Source organism: Lithobates pipiens, unplaced genomic scaffold (assembly GCF_037356315.1).
Source record: "Lithobates pipiens isolate NorthernLeopardFrog02 unplaced genomic scaffold, aLitPip1_a1.2 Scaffold_16, whole genome shotgun sequence".
In the NCBI taxonomy this organism is placed as follows: domain Eukaryota; kingdom Metazoa; phylum Chordata; class Amphibia; order Anura; family Ranidae; genus Lithobates; species Lithobates pipiens.
In genome coordinates, this window is record NW_027507748.1 from 205,348,605 (window position 1) to 205,367,259 (window position 18,655).

Consider the following 18,655-nt stretch of genomic DNA (forward strand, 5'->3'; position numbering starts at 1 on the left):
GGCACCGGTGACACTCAAAGCTGTTTGGATGCACTTGGGGACACTCTGAAACACTCCGTTCCTGAGTGTCTTTGGCGCCCCCCACCCTTGGCCACATGTGGTACTGCATACAATAGCATTCACGGTAGAACGAATTATCTGAGTTTCCATCGACTCCTATGGGTAAACGTGCTTTGTTATGAGTGCTTTCGATTACAAGCATTCTTCTGGAACAAATTATGCTTATGATCCAAGGTACCACTGTATGTCTAGCAGTTTTGTCTTTCACTTTTTGTGTTGCACCAACATATAAAAGCCACAAGGACATTTAATATATATCACATACGAGGATTGGCATGTCTTATATCCCTTTATTTCAATATTACCTCTGTGGATGTCAGAAATTTCTTTTAATCATTGAATAAACTGTATACACTATTTAAACATGGATGATCGTTCTGTGGCCCCAAAAAGGTTAAATTGAGTGTTTTTTTGTCAATTGGTCAGATCTGATCAATCTGTGTATGGTTCTACCTATACTATATGAGGGAAATAAAGGATTATAAAATTCAGGGTTTTGGGAAAAAATATGCCAGTGTTTTTTGAAGATTTTATGTATTCGAAATGAGTGTGGGTGGCATTAGTAATCTTTTATCCATCCTGTTCTCTTTTTAAGCACTTCAGTCCCAGGAGATATGACTGCTCAATGACCAGGCCATTTTTTTGGTGATAGGGCACTGCGTCGCTTTAACTGACAATTGCATGGTAGAGCAGCGCTGTACCCAAACACTGGCGGTTTTCATTTTTGCCCTAAACAAAAAGCGCCAATTTTGGGAGGAAAAAAAAATATTTTGTACTTTTTGCTATAATATCCCCAATTTTTTTTTTTTTTTTTTTAAAAGCTAATTTTTTTTCCTCAGTTTAGGCTGATATGTATTATTCTACATATTTTTGGTAATAAAAATCGCAATAAGCGTATATTTTCGCAAAAGTTATAGTGTCTACAAAATAGGGGAAAGAGTTGTGGCATTTTTATTTTTTGTTTTTTTAATTTTATCAGGATTGTGACATTATGGTGGCCAGATCAGACACTTTTAACACTCTTTTGGGACCACTGACAATTATACAGCGATCAGTGCTATAAAAATGCACTGATTACTGTGTAAATGTCACTGGCAGGGGAGGGGTTAACACTAGGGGGAGATCAAGGGGTTTACTATTAACCAGTGTGTGTTCTAACTGTAGGGGGGTGGCAGTGACTAGAGGAAATGACAGATCGCTGTTCCTAGCTAGTAGGAACTCGCAATCTGTCTCTCCTCTAAGAACAGGGATTTGCGTGTTTACACACACACATCCCTGTTCTGGCTCTCGTGCCTGCCAGCAGTGCAGCAGGTGCACGCCTGCTATCCAACTTAAAGGGACTGATGTACAGCTACGACAGGCTGCGGGATGACAGCGGCTGATCGGCAAGTGGTTAATGGGCACGTTTTTCCTTCTTTTACAACCTCTGCATGATACCACCCTTGAGTTGGCTTATTTTCCATTTAATCTAAATGTTTTTCTCGATCTTCATTATCAGTAACAATTCTGTTAACCCTTATTAATTGGCTTTTGGGAATGGATTTAACGACCCCAGGCAGATGGAAACTTTTATAGTGTAAAAGTTGGTTACGATCGGTTGGTTTTGCATAGAAATCCCTAATGAGCCTAACATTTTCTATCCTAATACACGTATCCAAAAAAAGGAATTTCTTTTTCTTTGCTTAACCACTTACTGACCGGACCATTTTGCTGGTCAAAGACCAGACCACTTTTTGCGATTCGGCACTGCGTCGCTTTAACTGACAATTGCGCGGTCATGCGACGTGGCTCCCAAACAAAATTGACGTCCTTTTTTTCCCACAAATAGAGCTTTCTTTTGGTGGTATTTGATCACCCCTGCGGTTTTAATTTTTTGCGCTATAAACAAAAATAGAGCGACAATTTTGACAAAAACGCATTATTTTTTTACTTTTTGTTATAATAAATATCCCCCAAAAATATATATAAACATTTTTTTTCCCTCAGTTTAGGCCGATACGTATTCTTCTACATATTTTTGGTAAAAAAAAATCGCAATAAGCGATTATTGATTGGTTTGCGCAAAAGTTATAGCATTTACAAAATAGGGATAGTTTTATAGCATTTTTATTAATAATTTTTTTTTTTTTTTTTTTTTACTAGTAATGGCAGCGATCAGCGATTTTTATTGTGACTACGACATTGTGGGGGACCCAATCGGACATTTTTGACACATTTTTGGGACCATTGTCATTTATACAGTAATCACTGCTATATAAATGCAGTGATTTCTGTGTAAATGACACTGGCAGTGAAGGGGTTAACCAGTGGGTGGCAGTGTATGGGGTTAAGTGTTCCTAGGGGTTTGTTACTAACTGTGAGGGGGTTGGGCTTTCATTTAGTGAACACTGATCTCTGCTCCAATCACATGGAGCAGAGATCGGCGTCACTAGTTGCTAGGCAGAATGGAGAAATGCTGTTTACACAGCATTTCCTCCATTCAGCCGTCCCGTGAGACGATCGCGGGTATGCCCGCGGTGATGGAGTCCGCGGGTCCCGCGACCAGACTCGCGGGGGTCTCGACCAGCGCCGGAGCGCGCCGTCGGCGGCTCGCTCCCGATGACAGGGCGGCATTGAAGATTGAACGTACCTGTATGCCAATATGCCTGCCCGTGACATTCTGTCGACGTACATCGTTGTGCGCTGGTCGGGAAGTGGTTAAACTTGTATTAAATCCCAAACCAGGTATCAAGTAATTTAGTGATTTATATACAAATCCAACCAATAGTAACCAACTTTTACACTATAAAAGTTTCCATCTACCTGGGGTATTTAAATCCATTCCCAAAAGCCAATTAATAGTTAACAGAAATGTTACTGATGAAGATTGAAAAAAAGCTCAGATGAAATGGAAAATAAGCTAATTCAGAGGGCCTATCTTGGCAGAGGTTGTAAAAGAAAATAGGATGTGGCCATAACAAATAGGACAAATAAAAGATTGGCATTTGTGTCCCAATTCCACACTCATTTCAAATACATAAAATCATCAAGCACTGGCATATATTGAAAGAAAAATTTAACCTAACGAAATTAATAAGACTGGAGGACCTCAATTACGAGGACCGGCTGCAAACAAGTTTATTCTTGCTGGAGAAGCGATGCTTGAGGAGGGACATGATAGCGATCTACAAATACCTCAATGGGGATCCTAGCATAGGGGAAAAAAACTATTCAGTCCCAGGAAGTGTATGAGGACATGGGGCCAGCCAATGAGACTGGAGAAGTGGCTTAACCCAAAAGGGATTGTAAAGGATCGTTTTTATTTTTTTATTTTTTTTTTAAGCAATAACAAACATTTCATACTTGTCTCCACTGTGCAGCTTGTTTTTGTACAGAATGGCCCCAAACATCCTCTTCTGGGGTCCCCTGGCAGCTCTCGCGGCTCCTCCCTGCATCAGATAACGCCCTAGGAGAAGCGATGACCTGAGGGGGTTACCTTGTGTGCATGCTCCCGAGTCCAGCATTTGCGTCCAGACACGAATGCCGGACTCGGCCTGCGTTATTAGATTTGATTGACAACAGTGCTGCTATCAAGCTATCCATGCATTAAGGTGAAAAAAACTTGAGGTTTTACAACTGCTTTAAACTGCATTGGGGGTTCTTCAGTGTCAGGGCGATAAGGATGTGGAACTCTCTCCCACAATTTGGTAACTGGGGGGGGGAGTATGGATATTTTTATAAGACTCTTGGACATAAATCTTAACATAACATACAGGGATATGGGAAATTATATTATAGTGACTGATACACGTACACAGGTTGAACTGGATGGACTATTGTGTTTTTTGTTTTTTTTCAGCCTTGCTTACTATGTAACATAACTATGGATCATATCCATGTTTAAATTGTATACAAAGTAATTCAATGATTGTGTAATTTCTGGCACCTCCACGTAGAGGTGGTAATATTGAAATAAAGGACTATTACCAGGGCTTTTTTTTTAAGCTGGAACTTGGTGGAACTCGGTTCCACCACCTCTGGCTCAGGCCCACTGCTCCCTGCTGACCACTGTTAGACCCCTTTCACACCAGGGCATTTTGCAGGCGCTATAGCGTTAGAAATAGCGCCTGCAATCCGCCCTAAAGAAACTGCACCATTGTATGTAGTGTGAAAGCCCGAGGGCTTTCACACTACAGCGGTGCGCTGGCAGGACTTCAGGGAAAAGTCCTGCCAGCAGCTTCTTTGGAGCGGTGAAGGAGCGGTGTGTTTACCGCTCCTTCACCGCTGCTCCCCATTGCAATCAATGGGGCAGCGCTGTAATACCGCCGGCAAAACGCTGCTATTGCGGCGTATTGCCGGCGGTTTTAACCCTTTCGTGGCCGCTAGCGGGGGTTAAAAGCGCCCCGCTAGCGCCCTAAATGCGCCGCAAATCCACCGATGCAATGGGCGGTGTGGTGTGAAAGGGGTCTAACTTGAAAACAAAAGTCCATTGTCTATGCTTATAAGTGACAACTTGTTCCCCATCAGATCCTCCCAAGTGGCTCCTACTGAGTGAAGGATGAGGACAAGGGAGATGCAGATACATGGGGGCAGTGCAAATGCCAACATCACCACTGGATTACCTCCCCGCAAGTGAGAGGTGGAGCCAACTATAGTATGCGGGGAGGTACTAGAGTTGGCAGGGTGCTTCAGCTCAGTACAGCAACAAAAATAAGACATGTGGAAGATGAGTTTTTAAGATGATGTGGGCAGTAGAGGGGGTGGGGGGTTGTATACAGAGGTCAGAGCTGAAGAGGGGTAATTGTGAGATGTGGACGGGGGATGCAGAGGTAAGCAGCTGTGAAAGAAGGCTGAATTCTGCACACTGTAGCGCGCTGCTAAACTCTATGCAGTAACCCACTCTCTGAACTCTGCATATTGCACTCCTGTTATTTAATGACCCTGTTAAGACCCTCCCACTATTAGTGAAATTTGACCACACCCACTATTTGATGCGGTTTGAAGGGTGTGTGTAAAGGGGGGGGGGGTGTCGTAATTCAGTTCCTGTACCTATTTTCTGAGAAAAAAAGCCCTGGATATTACATGTCAGTCCTCATGTGATGTGTTTATTAAATGTCCTTGTGGCTTTTTATATGTTGGTGAAACACAAAAAGTAAAAAACAGCATTGCTAGACATAAGTATTGAGTGAGGGATAAACTTGCAAAATTGCCATTGGCTAGACATTATGTAGAAATGGGGCACGCAGTGTCAAAAGTGACATATATGGTCATTGATGCAGTTCCCCTAAATAGCCGGGGGGGGGGGGGGGGGTTAAATGGGGACTTGATCTTAAAAAGATTGGAAGTACGGTGGATTAAGTGACTGGACACTTTACAACCCAGGAGCCTGAACTCTGACTTTGATTTATTTTTATTTCTGTAGTTTCCTATAATATTGGTATAAAAATAAAACATTGGGAGGAGATATTTTGAGGTTCATAAATATTTTCTGATCAAACCACATTATAATAGGATGTCAGGGCCAAAACTAATGGATTATGAAAATCGATTACTATTTTCATAATCAGTCGACCAGCTGATTAGTTGGCCTGCATACAGAATGCATTATTTGTTTACACATCAGGAAATACAGTACAGCACACATATAGCTCAGTACACCATACATGTCAGTAAGTGCCTGAGAACTTGAAAATGTGGGGAGCAGTGCATCATTGGACATGTTGTCCTGGGCAGGAAGTGAGTGGTTCTATAGGCAGAAGTTTTTTTACCTTGCTATAGGGGCACTTTATACTATACTTGCAGCTTGCTATTGGGGCACTCTGAAGACAGGAAGAGCCAGAAGTGTAGGTGGGGGCCCCTAGAAGAGGAGGATCTGGGCTGGTCTGTGCAAAACCATTACACAGAGCAGTTAAGTATAGCATGTTTGTTTTAACTAAAAGAAAAACAAGACTTTAAAGACTGTGCAGGGAAGATGAGCATCTGAACCCAGTGAAGGTGGAGGCTGATAGACTGGAGGTGATAGAAGGGATTGCAATTACATTTAAAGTACATTTTTACTAGTATTGTGCATTATATTTAAAACTATCATATCAATGACACACACCGTATAAATGAACCCCTTATAGTAGCGATTATCCGCTCTTTTTGTACTATAAAGGGCTCATTTTAGTTTAACCCCATTATGATAAGCGATGCAAAAAAAAGCATGCTGCTGCTACTAAACGTCTTAGGCCTCGTTCACACCTATGTGTATTTTGGAGCTTTTTGCAGAAACTCATTACAGTTCATTTAACACGGTTTCCTCTAGGACACAATCACATCTATGCTTTTTTTCAACCGCTACATTTTTGGAAAGGGTCAAGGACTTTTTCAATGCAAAACTGCTTTTTTGGTTCAATAGACTTCAATGGAGACTATGCAGAAAAGTATGTAGTACGTTTTTGCAGTAATCTTTATTTTCTGTATCCAAATTTGCCCAAAAAAAATAAGATGCTAAATCGCATAAAGATCAAAGCGCACAGTCAAAAGCACTGCAGAAACATCAAAAGCAAACTACATAGGTGTGACCCGAGCCTAATGCTGGCCACACAGATCAAAATGTAATCTGAGTCTGATATTTACCAAATTCAACCTCTAGTAGCATATACAGTATATCTCTTCTGTCAGTTAGGCCCCTTTCACACATGCAGACATTATATCCGTATTTCATCCATCCGCTTACGGATGAAATACGGACATACAATAATGACATACAATGTCATGCGAATAAACATCCGCAGACACCCGCTATCGTCCGCCTCCACTATTGTCCGATTCTGCAGACGAAGGAAAATCCTGTTTTTCTATCCGTCTGCAGAGCGGATCGGATGAACGCGGACAGACGGTCCGTGCGCATCCGATCCCCATAGAGGAGAGCGGAGAGCTGACAGGGCGGTCCCTGCACAGTGTGCAGAGACCGCCCTGTCCACCGCCGGCTCAGCGGGGACAACGGAGCGATCCCCGCTGAGCGAGCGGATCATCACGGGGCAGATCATTGCTGATCCGTCCCGTGTGAAAGGGGCCTTATTCTCAGAGTGGTTTAGAGATTTTGCTCCTTGCCTATATAGTTGGTTATTTATATTTACCACTGCATATAGATATTTAATAATGTAAAATTTACATATTAACTAAACTATACACCACACTTTAAGGTTATTAACCAAATATTAATCAAAGCCATAATCGGCCATCTAATCGATTATGAAGGAAATCGTTGCAGCCCTAGATGGAATTTATTAAATAAAATCTAAATGGGACCGTGCTGCATCAGTAAAGAATACCTAAAAGCGAATGTGCAATATAAGTGTTCAAAGCAAAAGTCCAATATTAAAGTGATGATTTCTTCTGCTGACATGCAGAGACATGTGAAGTGCTTCTTTACGTCAAAGGCCTCTATATGCATAGTGCTCCCGCCACCACATGCAATGCTCGCTCACCTCCTTACAAAACCTTACTAGGGGCCAAACATGCTTTGGACTTTGTGCAACACTCCCTTCAGGAAATCCTCGCTGGTCCTAGGTAGCCTCTGTTGGACTCTCAGGACACAGGTAACGGTCTATATCCAGTAAGGGTTCCTTCCACTGTGCTACTTCAGACTTTGATCCAGTGTAATCCACATTAACTGCCGGTAGTTTTAACAATACATGGAAAAAACAAAGTGCCTCCAATAGTGCAGTATCCGAGGGATTAAAAATGAACCTCTCCAGCCCAGCTAGTATACAACTAGCCTTTATTTAAAACCTTAAAATCATTGGTAATCGGAAAGGCCTCATTCAGTTGCGACAAGATTCCACCACCAGGCTCCACGTCTACTAGTTTCACCGCGTCACACATGGCTTCATCTGGAGGAATGAGCCAAGCGGCTATGGCGCGGGGTCAATTTGGAGTATAAGGTTTGCAAAAATTTGATTACTGTGAGTAAAAACAGCTGCAGCCTTCCCGGGACGCCTGCACATGCGCAGTAGTGACACATCGTGTTAAGACTAACTTCCAGAATAAAACTGGAAGTCGGTGTTTAACCACTTCTGGACTGCCCACCGTCGTTATATGTCGGTACTTTAAAGAGGAATATCGTTGTTATGGCAGCAAATGGCTGCCATAACCCTGGTATCCTCTTCTTCAGTAGGCAGTCTGCTTTCAGATAAGTGGTCTCTGCCACGATTTCCCCACAAGATCGCTTGACCCCGGAGAGTCAAAACGTCACTTCCACCCCTAGCTCTTAAAGGGCCTTTTTAATTTATATATATATATATATATATATATATATATATATATATATATATATACACACTTTTTTTATGGCATTTGTCTTTTTGACTCTAGATCTCATAATTTTATATATATTAATTTTTTTTTTTGTGTCAAAATAAAAGGTAAAATAAGATTTTTTATTAACTGCTTCAGCCCCGGACGATTTTACCCCCTTCCTGACCAGAGCACTTTTTACGATTCGGCACTGCGTCATTTTAATTGACAATTGCACGGTCGTGCGACACTGCACCCAAACAAAATTGACGTCCTTTTTTTATTTATTTTTATTTTGTATTTGATCACCTCTGTTTATTTTTTGCGCTATAAACAAGAGCATCAATTTTGAAAAAATTTAATATTTTTCACTTTTGGCTATAATAAAGATCCCCCCCCCCCCATAATCTATTAAAGTTTTCCTCAGTTTAGACCGATATGTATTCTTCTACATATTTTTGGTAAAACAAAAAAATTGGAATAAGCGTATATATAGATTGGTTTTCACAAAAGTTATAGCGTCTACATAATGGGGGGGGGGGTAGTTTTATGCCTTTTTTTTTATCGGGACTGCGACATGGAGGACACGTCAGACAATTTTGACATATTTTTGGGACTATTGCCATTTATACCCCCCTCGGTGTTATAAAAATGCATTGATTACTGTAAAATTGTCACTGGCAGGGAAGGGGTTAACACCAGGGGCCAATCAAGGAGTTACATGTGTTCCCTAGTGTGTTCTCTAACTGAAGTGGGCATGGGACTGCGTAGGGGAGATGACAGATCGTTGTTTATACTTTGTATGAACAGACGATCTGTGTCTTCTCCCCTCACAATCGAAAACTGTATGTTTACACACACACAGCGCCTCAAGCGATCACGGGAGCCCGGCGGTGATCGTGACTGCCAGGCACTCGCATCGGGTCCGTGGGCGAGCAGGGGCGGCACGCATCCCCTAGTGACCACAGGGAGAAGCGACGTGGCATAACATTGTTTCGCCCAGCCGTGCCATTCTGCCGCAGCACAACTGCGGCGGATGATCGGCAAGTGGTCAAATGCGTCCTATCCCGACGAGCTTGTATGCAGAAATGAATGCATACATTAGTAACGCTGTATATGAAAACGGTGTTCAAACCACACATGAGGCATTGCAACAATCGGTAGAACGAGAACAAATCTAGCACTAAACCTCCTCTGTAAGTCTAAACATGCAACCTGTAGAATTTTCTAAACATCGCCAATCGAGATTTTTACTGGTAAAAGTTTGTTGCCATTCCACAAGTCGGCACAATTTTAAAGCGTGACATGTTGGGTATCAATTTACTCGGCGTTCTCTTTCACAATATAAAAAAAAAAAATGGGGATAACTTTTTACTGATGTCCTTTTTTTTTTTTTTTTTTTTTTTCCCCCCAGAAAAGTGTGCTTGTAACACTGCTGTGCATATATGGTGTGACAAAGTATTGCAACGACTGCCATTTTATTTTCTATGGTGTTATAAAAAAATATATATTTTTTTTATTAATTTTCTAGCAAAAAAAAAAAAAACAGTTTACGAATTTAACACCAAATCTCAGGTGCTTGGTCCTTAAGTGGTTAAGAAAAGTTTGCCTGAAGCTAATCGGGTATCTGATCATTTCTTGTGACATGTATAGCTAAGGTTTAAAAATGAAAACTTTTGAGACAAACTTTTGGCTCAATAGATGGAAAAGGTGGGCAGCAGGATTTGCTTGGGCAAAAGATGAGGATTTATATTAAGTCAGCTCCAGGCAGATGTGTAATTTTATATTTGCATACAATTAGCAATTATGTGAATCTTTGGTAGCTGCCTTCTGTTCTTCCTCTGCATAGCTGCACTCAGACTGAGGGAAGAAGGGGTAGCACTAGGAGATAGCTGATCCTGCTCTGCTCTATGCACCTGCTGGCAGGGAACATGCTGTACCTGCTGGAGGAGAAGAGCAGAGTTGATGAATTTTCTGTGTATGGCAGTTTCTTCATAGTCAAATCAGCATTCTGCAGATAAGTGGCATCGTATTTTTCCCAGGGAAAGCAGTGTCATCCTTCTGGTTGTTCTCCTTGGAAAAGGTTTATATGTCACGAACCTGGCTTGACAGTTTTTTTTTTTTATTTTTTTTATTTTTTAAATCCTTTTGCAGATAACCGTTCACATATTTGTATTTCAGCTGTGTATTATGCAGATTGCTTGAAGTATAAATAAACACAAGAACTAAAATGTATATATGTTGCAGTTTACCAGTCCTTAGAAGCTGTGGCTACTTTGTTTTTTGTTTTTTTTCAGATTAATGCAGAGTTCCACCCAAAAGTGGATCTTCCACTCGTTATACTCCTTCTCCCCTCTGGTGCCACATTTGACACCTTTCGGGGGTGGAGGGGGGACAAGATAACCTCTTTCACAGATATCCTGTCCCCACTTCTGGGAACCTCAGCTGCGGGTAATTGCGCCATCGATGGGCTCCCTCCTCCTCCCTCCCTACTTCCCCAACTGTCATGCAGTAGGAGAGAGGAGCGGAGCCTCGACCCTGTGCAATAGGGTTCCCGGTGTGAAGCCATAAGGCTACAGTGCCGGTTCCCTTAATCGCAATGGAGGTGACATGCACCCGACAGCTGACAAACATCAGCTACAGTGTTGACATCGCTGGACTCCAGGAAAGGTAAGTGTCTGGTTAATAAGTCAGCAGCTGCAGTATGTGTCACTGCTGGCTTTTAATTCTTTTTTCAGTGGTCAGGCCTCGAAGTGCAGCCTGGGTGGCAACCATGGTTCCCTCCATAGATACATTGGAGGAGGGAGCCTAGTCACCAAAGGCTGTTATTTGCAGAATTAACAGATGTAAAAAAGACAAATACAGCCATGACATCTAATATCTGGTAACCAGCAATCGATTTGATTTAGATTTAACTAAACAAATTTTGATTTGTTTTTGGGTATACCTGCATTTACTTTTGTTTGGTTTATATCTGTGAAGAGAATTCAAATGTGATTTTACTTGGCTGTGAATGTTAAACTGTTTTGTACTAAAGGATTTTAGTAAATATTCAGGAAACCATGTAGTATTAGAGATGCATGGAAATTTCAGCCGCCAAAACCTTTCTGAAAATGGTGTTAGCGGAATTCTGCCGATAACTAAAAGATGCCAAAAACTGTTTTTCATGGGTCATGTGACTCAAAAATACCACGTGTTTTTGTTTTTTACATTTTTTCCCTAATTGTTTACCTGAAACTGTAAACAAGGCCTTACTGAGGTTTTTTTTGCCCCACTGTTTAAAAAAAAAACATTTTCTTTAGTTGGTGAACATTATAATTTTTTATTATTTTTTTTTGTATTTTGGGTCTCGTGCCAGCATGTACTTTGCATACATATGCATGAACATGCACATCAACTAGTGTTAAATGTGCACATCAATATGCACACTAGGCTTAAAAATATTCAGCCAGAGTTTAGCGTTTGTGTGTTTTTTTTTTTTTTTGTGGTCTTTTTTTTTTTTTTTTTTTCTCCTGCCTGTGGAAGCGTCTCAATGTTGCAGCAATACGAGCCACTATGAGCATTTTTTCCACAGTCTTTTTCTGCCTGAGGCTCTAGCATTTTATTTCTGTGCATGGACCCTAAAAAGCATGCATGTTTATAATGGAGAGAGGCCTTAATAGGGCACAAAACTGATATTAAGGGTCCCCATCAAGGTTTTATTTTCTCATTTACATAGCACCAAATAATTGCAAAGCATTTGCCAGATACATAGAGCACTATTTATATGCTGTTGTCAATGTGTTCAATGCTTTGGTCTGTGCTACTGGTCTGTTTGGCAGGAAACTGGTTAAAGCAATCATTTTAATTATATGCTTTAATGAGTTTAACAGTGCAGTGTTTGTAAATGTACCTAATACCCCAGGAATTTACTGATTAGAGTTGAATTTAGTTTGATTTACTATTGTTAAATGGAGTGTGAACACTTCAAAGTCTGATTTTCCTGTAATATGTTTTGAAGTCTATGTAAAATAGCAGAACTCTGAATGCTACGTGAGCTCTTCCTCTGAAAAGGCAATCATATGCTTATTCCCAGTGTTGATTATTTACAATGCAAAGAACATTTCATACATTTTAAATCTGGAGTTCTTATTTCATCACCTTAACATCTGCTATAATTAAATAGATCCATTGGTTGTTTTCAATGTCTCCCTATTTGGGCTTATTTCCCACTATTTAGTTCGTAGACTTCAATATTTTCTCAGGTACTTGAAGAATTTTGATGTCGTTTTTTTTTTTTTTTTTTTGTCTTTTTGTATCTGATGTGCTGAGTAGTATAGATTTAGAGCAGTTGCAAAAGCATCATTGCATTGCTTGGTCTTAAAAGGACTGATATTTAGGACTAGTGTTTTTAAACCAGCCTTTCTCTACCGGTTACCCCAATGGAACATTTGAAAGTATTCAAGTCTCATGGAACCCTTCTTAAAATAATCATACCTACATTTTGTGCTATATTGGCATGACACTGTTGAAGGATAAGTTGAAAAAAAATACGTACGAGCAAGCCAATACACTCTTGACAGGAAGAATCTATGAACTACCTCAGTGCTCAGTCCTTTTATAACATGTTACATCCTGAATATGAGTGTAATATGTTATGAAAGATGAACGTATCCTTTAATTTCGTTGACTAAATTAATGCGATTTTAGTCAACTAAAATGGCATTTTAAGCAAGACTAAAGCAAAATTGAAATACAGCGTCAATATTAAAACTAGTTCTATCACAACAGCTAAATCTGTGCATGTTTATACCTTAAATAACCTGTTGCATTTTTACTCCAGGAGTATATAATGAGTTTGGAAATTCTAGAGAGATGCTTAGATAATGCGTTACAATTTAACAAAAACTCATTGAATTTCAGTCAACTAAAGTGATTTTAGTCGAAACTGTACTGGTGATTTTAGTCAACTAAAACTCGACTAAAATCTAAAATGGCATTTTAGTCAAGACTATGACAAAAACTAAATCAAAATTTGATGTCCAAATTAACACTGGCATGAAAACTAAATGAGACTGTTTTATTCAAATAATAACACGGTATATCTAGCATAACTGACATCCACACACATTTTCACACCCTCCTGCTCTGTACAACATTTTTAGTAGTAGTTTTGAAATTAAATGAATAACAGAAATGAAATGCAGATTAGTACAATTTTGGTGCCCCCTAACATTAGTGGTCAGTATAGAAGTTGCTCCTTTCATTGTTGGCTAGAGTAGCTAGGAGATCAGTTGCCTACTTCTAAATCAGACCCAGCAAATCTCATTAGGAACCCTAATGAAACCTTGATTGAGACAGGCTGGTTTAGCCACTTCCAGCCCAAGGCCATCATATGACGTCCTTGACTTTCAGTGGGGATATCTGATGCCTGCAGCTACAGGCATCATCCAGCTATCCTCACAGTGCACAGAATCGCTGTCACTAAAAAAACGATCATAGCAGTTTCACCGCTTGATTGATCTTACTCCTGCTGCCCTCCGGTGCTTCGCCGTGCCATCGGTGACCGAAGAAATAATCCTCCACGCTGGATGATGACCATAGAGATCTCCAGTCATCTCTATGACCATTTTGGAGGCCCGGGCCCGACATTATGGCATCACGTCCGTGCCGATTGTAAAAGCCGCGATTGTGGCTGGAAAGCATGGGGTCGCTAACTTTTTTTTTTTTTTTTTTTCCTTTTGATCTCATGCTTTCCAGCCTGGAGGAGAGATGTTGGGGTCTTGTAGACCCCACATCTCTCCATAAAGAGGACCTGTCATGCACCATTCCTATTACACGGGATGTTTACATTTACAGTGATAAAAAAAAAAATTAAAGCGCCCCTGTCCCTCGTGTGCTCAAGCATAGTGAATTAACATGTGAATCCCCCCACATGTAAACGCCGCTCAAACCACACGTGAGATATCATTGCATCTGTGAGAGCAACAATTCTAGCACTAGACCGCTTCTGTAACTCTAAAATAGTAACCTGTAAAAAAGCGTTAATCGCCTATGGAGATGTTTAAGTACCGAAGTTTGGCGCCATTCTATGAGTGCAAAATTTTGAAGCGTGAAATGTTAAGTATCTATTTACTTGGTGTAACATCTTTCACGTTGTACAAACAAAATTAGGGTAATTCACTTTTTTTTTTTTTGTTTTTTTTTGTTTTTGTTTTTTTAATTTACGAAACAGTTTTGTTTCCAAAAAAACACATTTGAAAAGTTGTTGCGCAAATACTGTGCGACATAATAAGTTGCAACGAGCGCCATTTTATTCCCTAGGACATCTAAAAAAGCCATATACTGTTTGGGGTTCTAAGTAATTTTCTAGCAAAAAAAATGTTTTACTTGTAGGAGAGGAGTACCAAAATAGGCCTGGTACATATTCTTAGGAGTTCCAGGCCGCTCCCCCCCCCTCTAAAAATCTACGAATACTGTAGCAGACTTTTTTACTGTAACACTTGCCAGTCAAGGTATTCAGTTATGTCCGCGCTTGAGCCGATTCTTAAATCTGCTTTGAGCTCAGGCATCTTAAGTAAGGGAAACTGGCAGTAAAGCCTTGTGGCTCCACAGCTGGTTTCTTGCTGTGCTTTTGTGAGCCAGTCAACACACCTTCCTCAGAGGGCTACAGAGGCCATGCAGATATAAAAGGAAGGGCCGCTAGCTGGGTTATATGCGCCCCACTAGCTACTGAATAGCACAGCTAAAATTACGGTAAAGCGCCGCTAAAACTAGCAGCGTTTTACCGTCAACGCTTTCCCGCTCCAGTGTAAAAGCAGCCTTAATAAGTGATACAGAAAATTTCTTACATTTAAACATTTAACAAAACAAACCTCCAATCAGTTTACTTGTATGTATAATTTAGATAAAAAAAAACTATTAACAGGTAATCAAAGCTTTTGGACAAAAAAAAATTGCTAATTTTACTGTGTTTTTTTAAATCATTAGTGCATTTTTTTCCCCCAAAAAATGCATTTCAAAGACCTCTGTGCAAATACCGTGTGACATAAAATATTGCAACAACCGCTATTTTATTCCCTAGGATCTCTGCTAAAAATATATATAATTTTTGGGAGTTTTCTGTCAGAAAATACAGTATTTTTACTTGTAAGCAACAAGTGTCAGAAAAGATTGTTTTTAAATGGTTAAACTGAGAACTCCTACACTGAGGCTCGGTTCACACAGGGGCGACTTGTCCAGGCGACTTTGCCGCCTGACAAGTCGCGCCCCGTTCTGTACTACGGAACCGTTCTAATAGGAGCGACTCAAGTCGCTCCGACTTAGAAAAAAGGTTCCTGTACTACTTTTGCGGCGACTTCGGGCGACTTGCATTGACTTCTATACAGAAGTCGTTTTGCAAGTCGCCGCTGAGGTCGCGGCGCTGCAAGTCGTGCCGCCTACTGTGTGAACCGAGCCTCAGAGTTCAGCTCATTCAGAAGTATAAACATTGTATCTTTTTGCTCTTTTCTTGGCAGACTGCCCAGAGAAGAAAACAAGTCGCTTCACTGAAGACTCAGGCAACTTGCATTGACTTCTATTACAGAAGTCATTTGTAAGTCGTGCTGTAGTTATAATCGGCCTTTTTATCAGCACAATCGGCCGATGCCATTCCTTTAAAAACTGCAAATATCGGTCGACCTCTAGTTATAACCACTTTAAATCATTATAAAAAAGTGACTGACTTCAGCAGTACTTTATGCAAAGTATTATAAGGCTATGCATATTTTTTCCTTTTAGCTATACCAAAGTTATATTATGCCCAACCCCTCTTTTGCTAACAAGTTGATAAAAAAAAAACCTGTCCATTATATAGTATACTTGACCTGTAGGCTGCTTCAGGCCCCCTTCAGCTGCTAACAATGGGCACAGTTATGATGAGATCAAAGTAAGATCTGTGCTTCCGTGTTGGCGCCTTAAATTGGTTGTAAACCTTGCAAAGCTCATCCTTTTATAGTGTGTACTTGTCCTAATTAAGAGCACTAACTGTTATTTCTGTATGCTGCTTCGTTCCTCTGCTATCAGCATGAATCACTTCTAACAAGTGTTCCTGACACCAAGAGTAAAATGGTGACAGGTCAGGGAGCTCTGGCTGGCTGGAAGCCTCAGCTCTGTTGCTGTGGGGTGGGGGTGGTCCCCCCTCCCCTCCTCTCCAACCAGCTTTCCTCATCTCTGCAGAGTAACTTTTTGGTTCCCTACCCCCTTTTTTTCTAACCGCTCATACAAGCTTTATAAATTATGGACTTTGAAAGGATGTAGAGAGGAAATGACCGGCAATAAACAGGTACAGATTATGTAGGAGGATTTGTACTGAGGCCAGTCACGTCACTGGATATATGTAAGGGTTTCCAACCATTTTAAGTGCCCATGAAGCAATAGGTGCACATAACCGTTTTTATGATAAACTTCGTGTTATGACAGTTGTAGGAAGGTAGTTTCAAGGAACAATTTCAGGTCCCCCAATACTGCTTATGTTGGGTAGCTTTTAGGGGTCATCTCTGTTTAGTGAATTCTGTGTTTCTCAGTGGAACAGTTCTGTATGTAGGAAAAAATAACTTTACTATGATTTTTGTTTTATAGAATGCTGCCTTTCTCTATGGCCTTGGATTGGTCTACTTCCATTACAATGCATTTCACTGGTAGGTATTCTAAAGTACATCTTTCCTCTACAAAAAACAGGTCACACCTTTTCATTATAAACGTCTGATTCTGGTATTTCTGTATGTTAATATGCGGGAGGGGGTGTGCGCCTCCGTCTCTAGCAGCCTTTGCTTATGGAAACGTTAGAATCCGCTTATTGTATTTTCTTCTTTAAAATCGCCATTGTATCAAAGTTGGCTGATCATAAAGCCATGTTTACCAAGAACTGAAATGGCTGACTTTTTCTAAAATCATTTTGGGCTGGTAAAACTGAAAGCTACAGAAGGCTGGCATTTTCCATATTGCTACATACAGAGTAGGGTTCATTTATTGAAGAATTTATATCGTGAATGGTTCCTCTCTAAAATGAACCTGTACTTTGATTGCAGCCAAAATACCTGATTCACTTTTTATCAGGCAGATTAAGCATTTTATACTTTTTCCCATACTTTTCTGACCAAAGCCCTGACAAAATGGATACTGCCTGGAATGAGGGAACACGTGAAACGCGCTCATACTTTGGTTATTGGGTAGATTTCTTATCCCCTTGCTGACCGCAATTTTTGGAAAAATGCTCCTTGCCTTGAGAATGTTGATTAACCTGGCAGCAAATAGGGACTGCTCAACTGAGTGTGTCCCTAGTTCTCTGGCCTGATTTTAAACTGAAACAAAGTCTGTCTGTGTTGCCAAGGTGACTAACGCTGCTAAACTACTACTGGGCATCTAAGATTTTTTGTTTTAGAAGGGCTAAATTATAAATTGTCTGTTTTAGTATGATGCAGTCTTTAATTTGCCTTTTTAACGTTTCCAGGGCAATTAGAGCATTTCAGGAAGTGCTTTATGTCGATCCTGGCTTTTGCCGCGCCAAGGAAATTCATCTACGACTTGGACTTATGTTCAAAGTGAACACTGACTATGAGTCAAGTTTAAAGGTAAATGCACAGTTTAATGTAATGTGTCCTGTATCGGTGTGTGCTGTGCAAGTAGAAAGGGACCTCACACTAGTTGTCCAGTAAAACAATTTTTCTTAATTGTACAGTACAGGGTGCAGACTGTTCATAGATAATGACCTCTAGATTGTAAGTTCTAATGAGCAGGGCCCTCTGATTCCTCTTGTATTGAATTGTATTGTAACTGTACTGCCTGCCCTCGTGTTGTAAAGTGCTGCGCAAACTGTTGGTTCTATATAAATCCTGTATAATAATGGGTTATAGGCTGCTACCTTGAGGTGATTTGACACTGGCAAAGTTTTCAAATATGCCTACCTTGGACTTTTTTTTTTTTGCTAGGGCCCTTTAGAAGGTGGATCTCAACACCCTTATGATGTTTTATAATCCCACTCAGTGGGGGGAGGGTTATAGGGTTAAGCCAAAGGGCATGTATCCAAATGGTTTCCCAGTATTGTTCAGTCGCCTGAAGATGGCAGCCTACAACTCGGGGTCTAGCCTGTGTCTTGTGCTATACTCCCAAGATATGAAATTTACAGGTAAGTCATTTCTTTTTTGTAAACTGTTCTTTAGGACTAGTGTGAGCCTGTTTCTATATGTCTTCTGGCGGGATGATACTTGAACTTTACTTTGGTCTGAGCACTGTGTAAGGGAAGGTCAAAGATAGTAATCCATGTGTTGAATTTATTATGATCCAAACCTCTGCATAGATATTTTTCTTTGTATAC

General features: G+C 40.5%; 1 protein-coding gene across 3 annotated transcripts in view; it reads left to right on the top strand.

Moving 5' to 3' along the window:
• Positions 1 to 18,655, top strand: part of KDM6A (lysine demethylase 6A) — a 224,553-nt gene that overhangs the window by 69,927 nt on the left and 135,971 nt on the right. For all 3 annotated transcript variants that reach the window (XM_077480926.1, XM_077480927.1, XM_077480928.1), the window contains exons 5-6: positions 16,921 to 16,979; positions 17,792 to 17,912. In XM_077480926.1, coding sequence (XP_077337052.1) covers positions 16,921 to 16,979; positions 17,792 to 17,912 — 180 coding nt within the window. The remainder of the gene's footprint in view (positions 1 to 16,920; positions 16,980 to 17,791; positions 17,913 to 18,655) is intronic.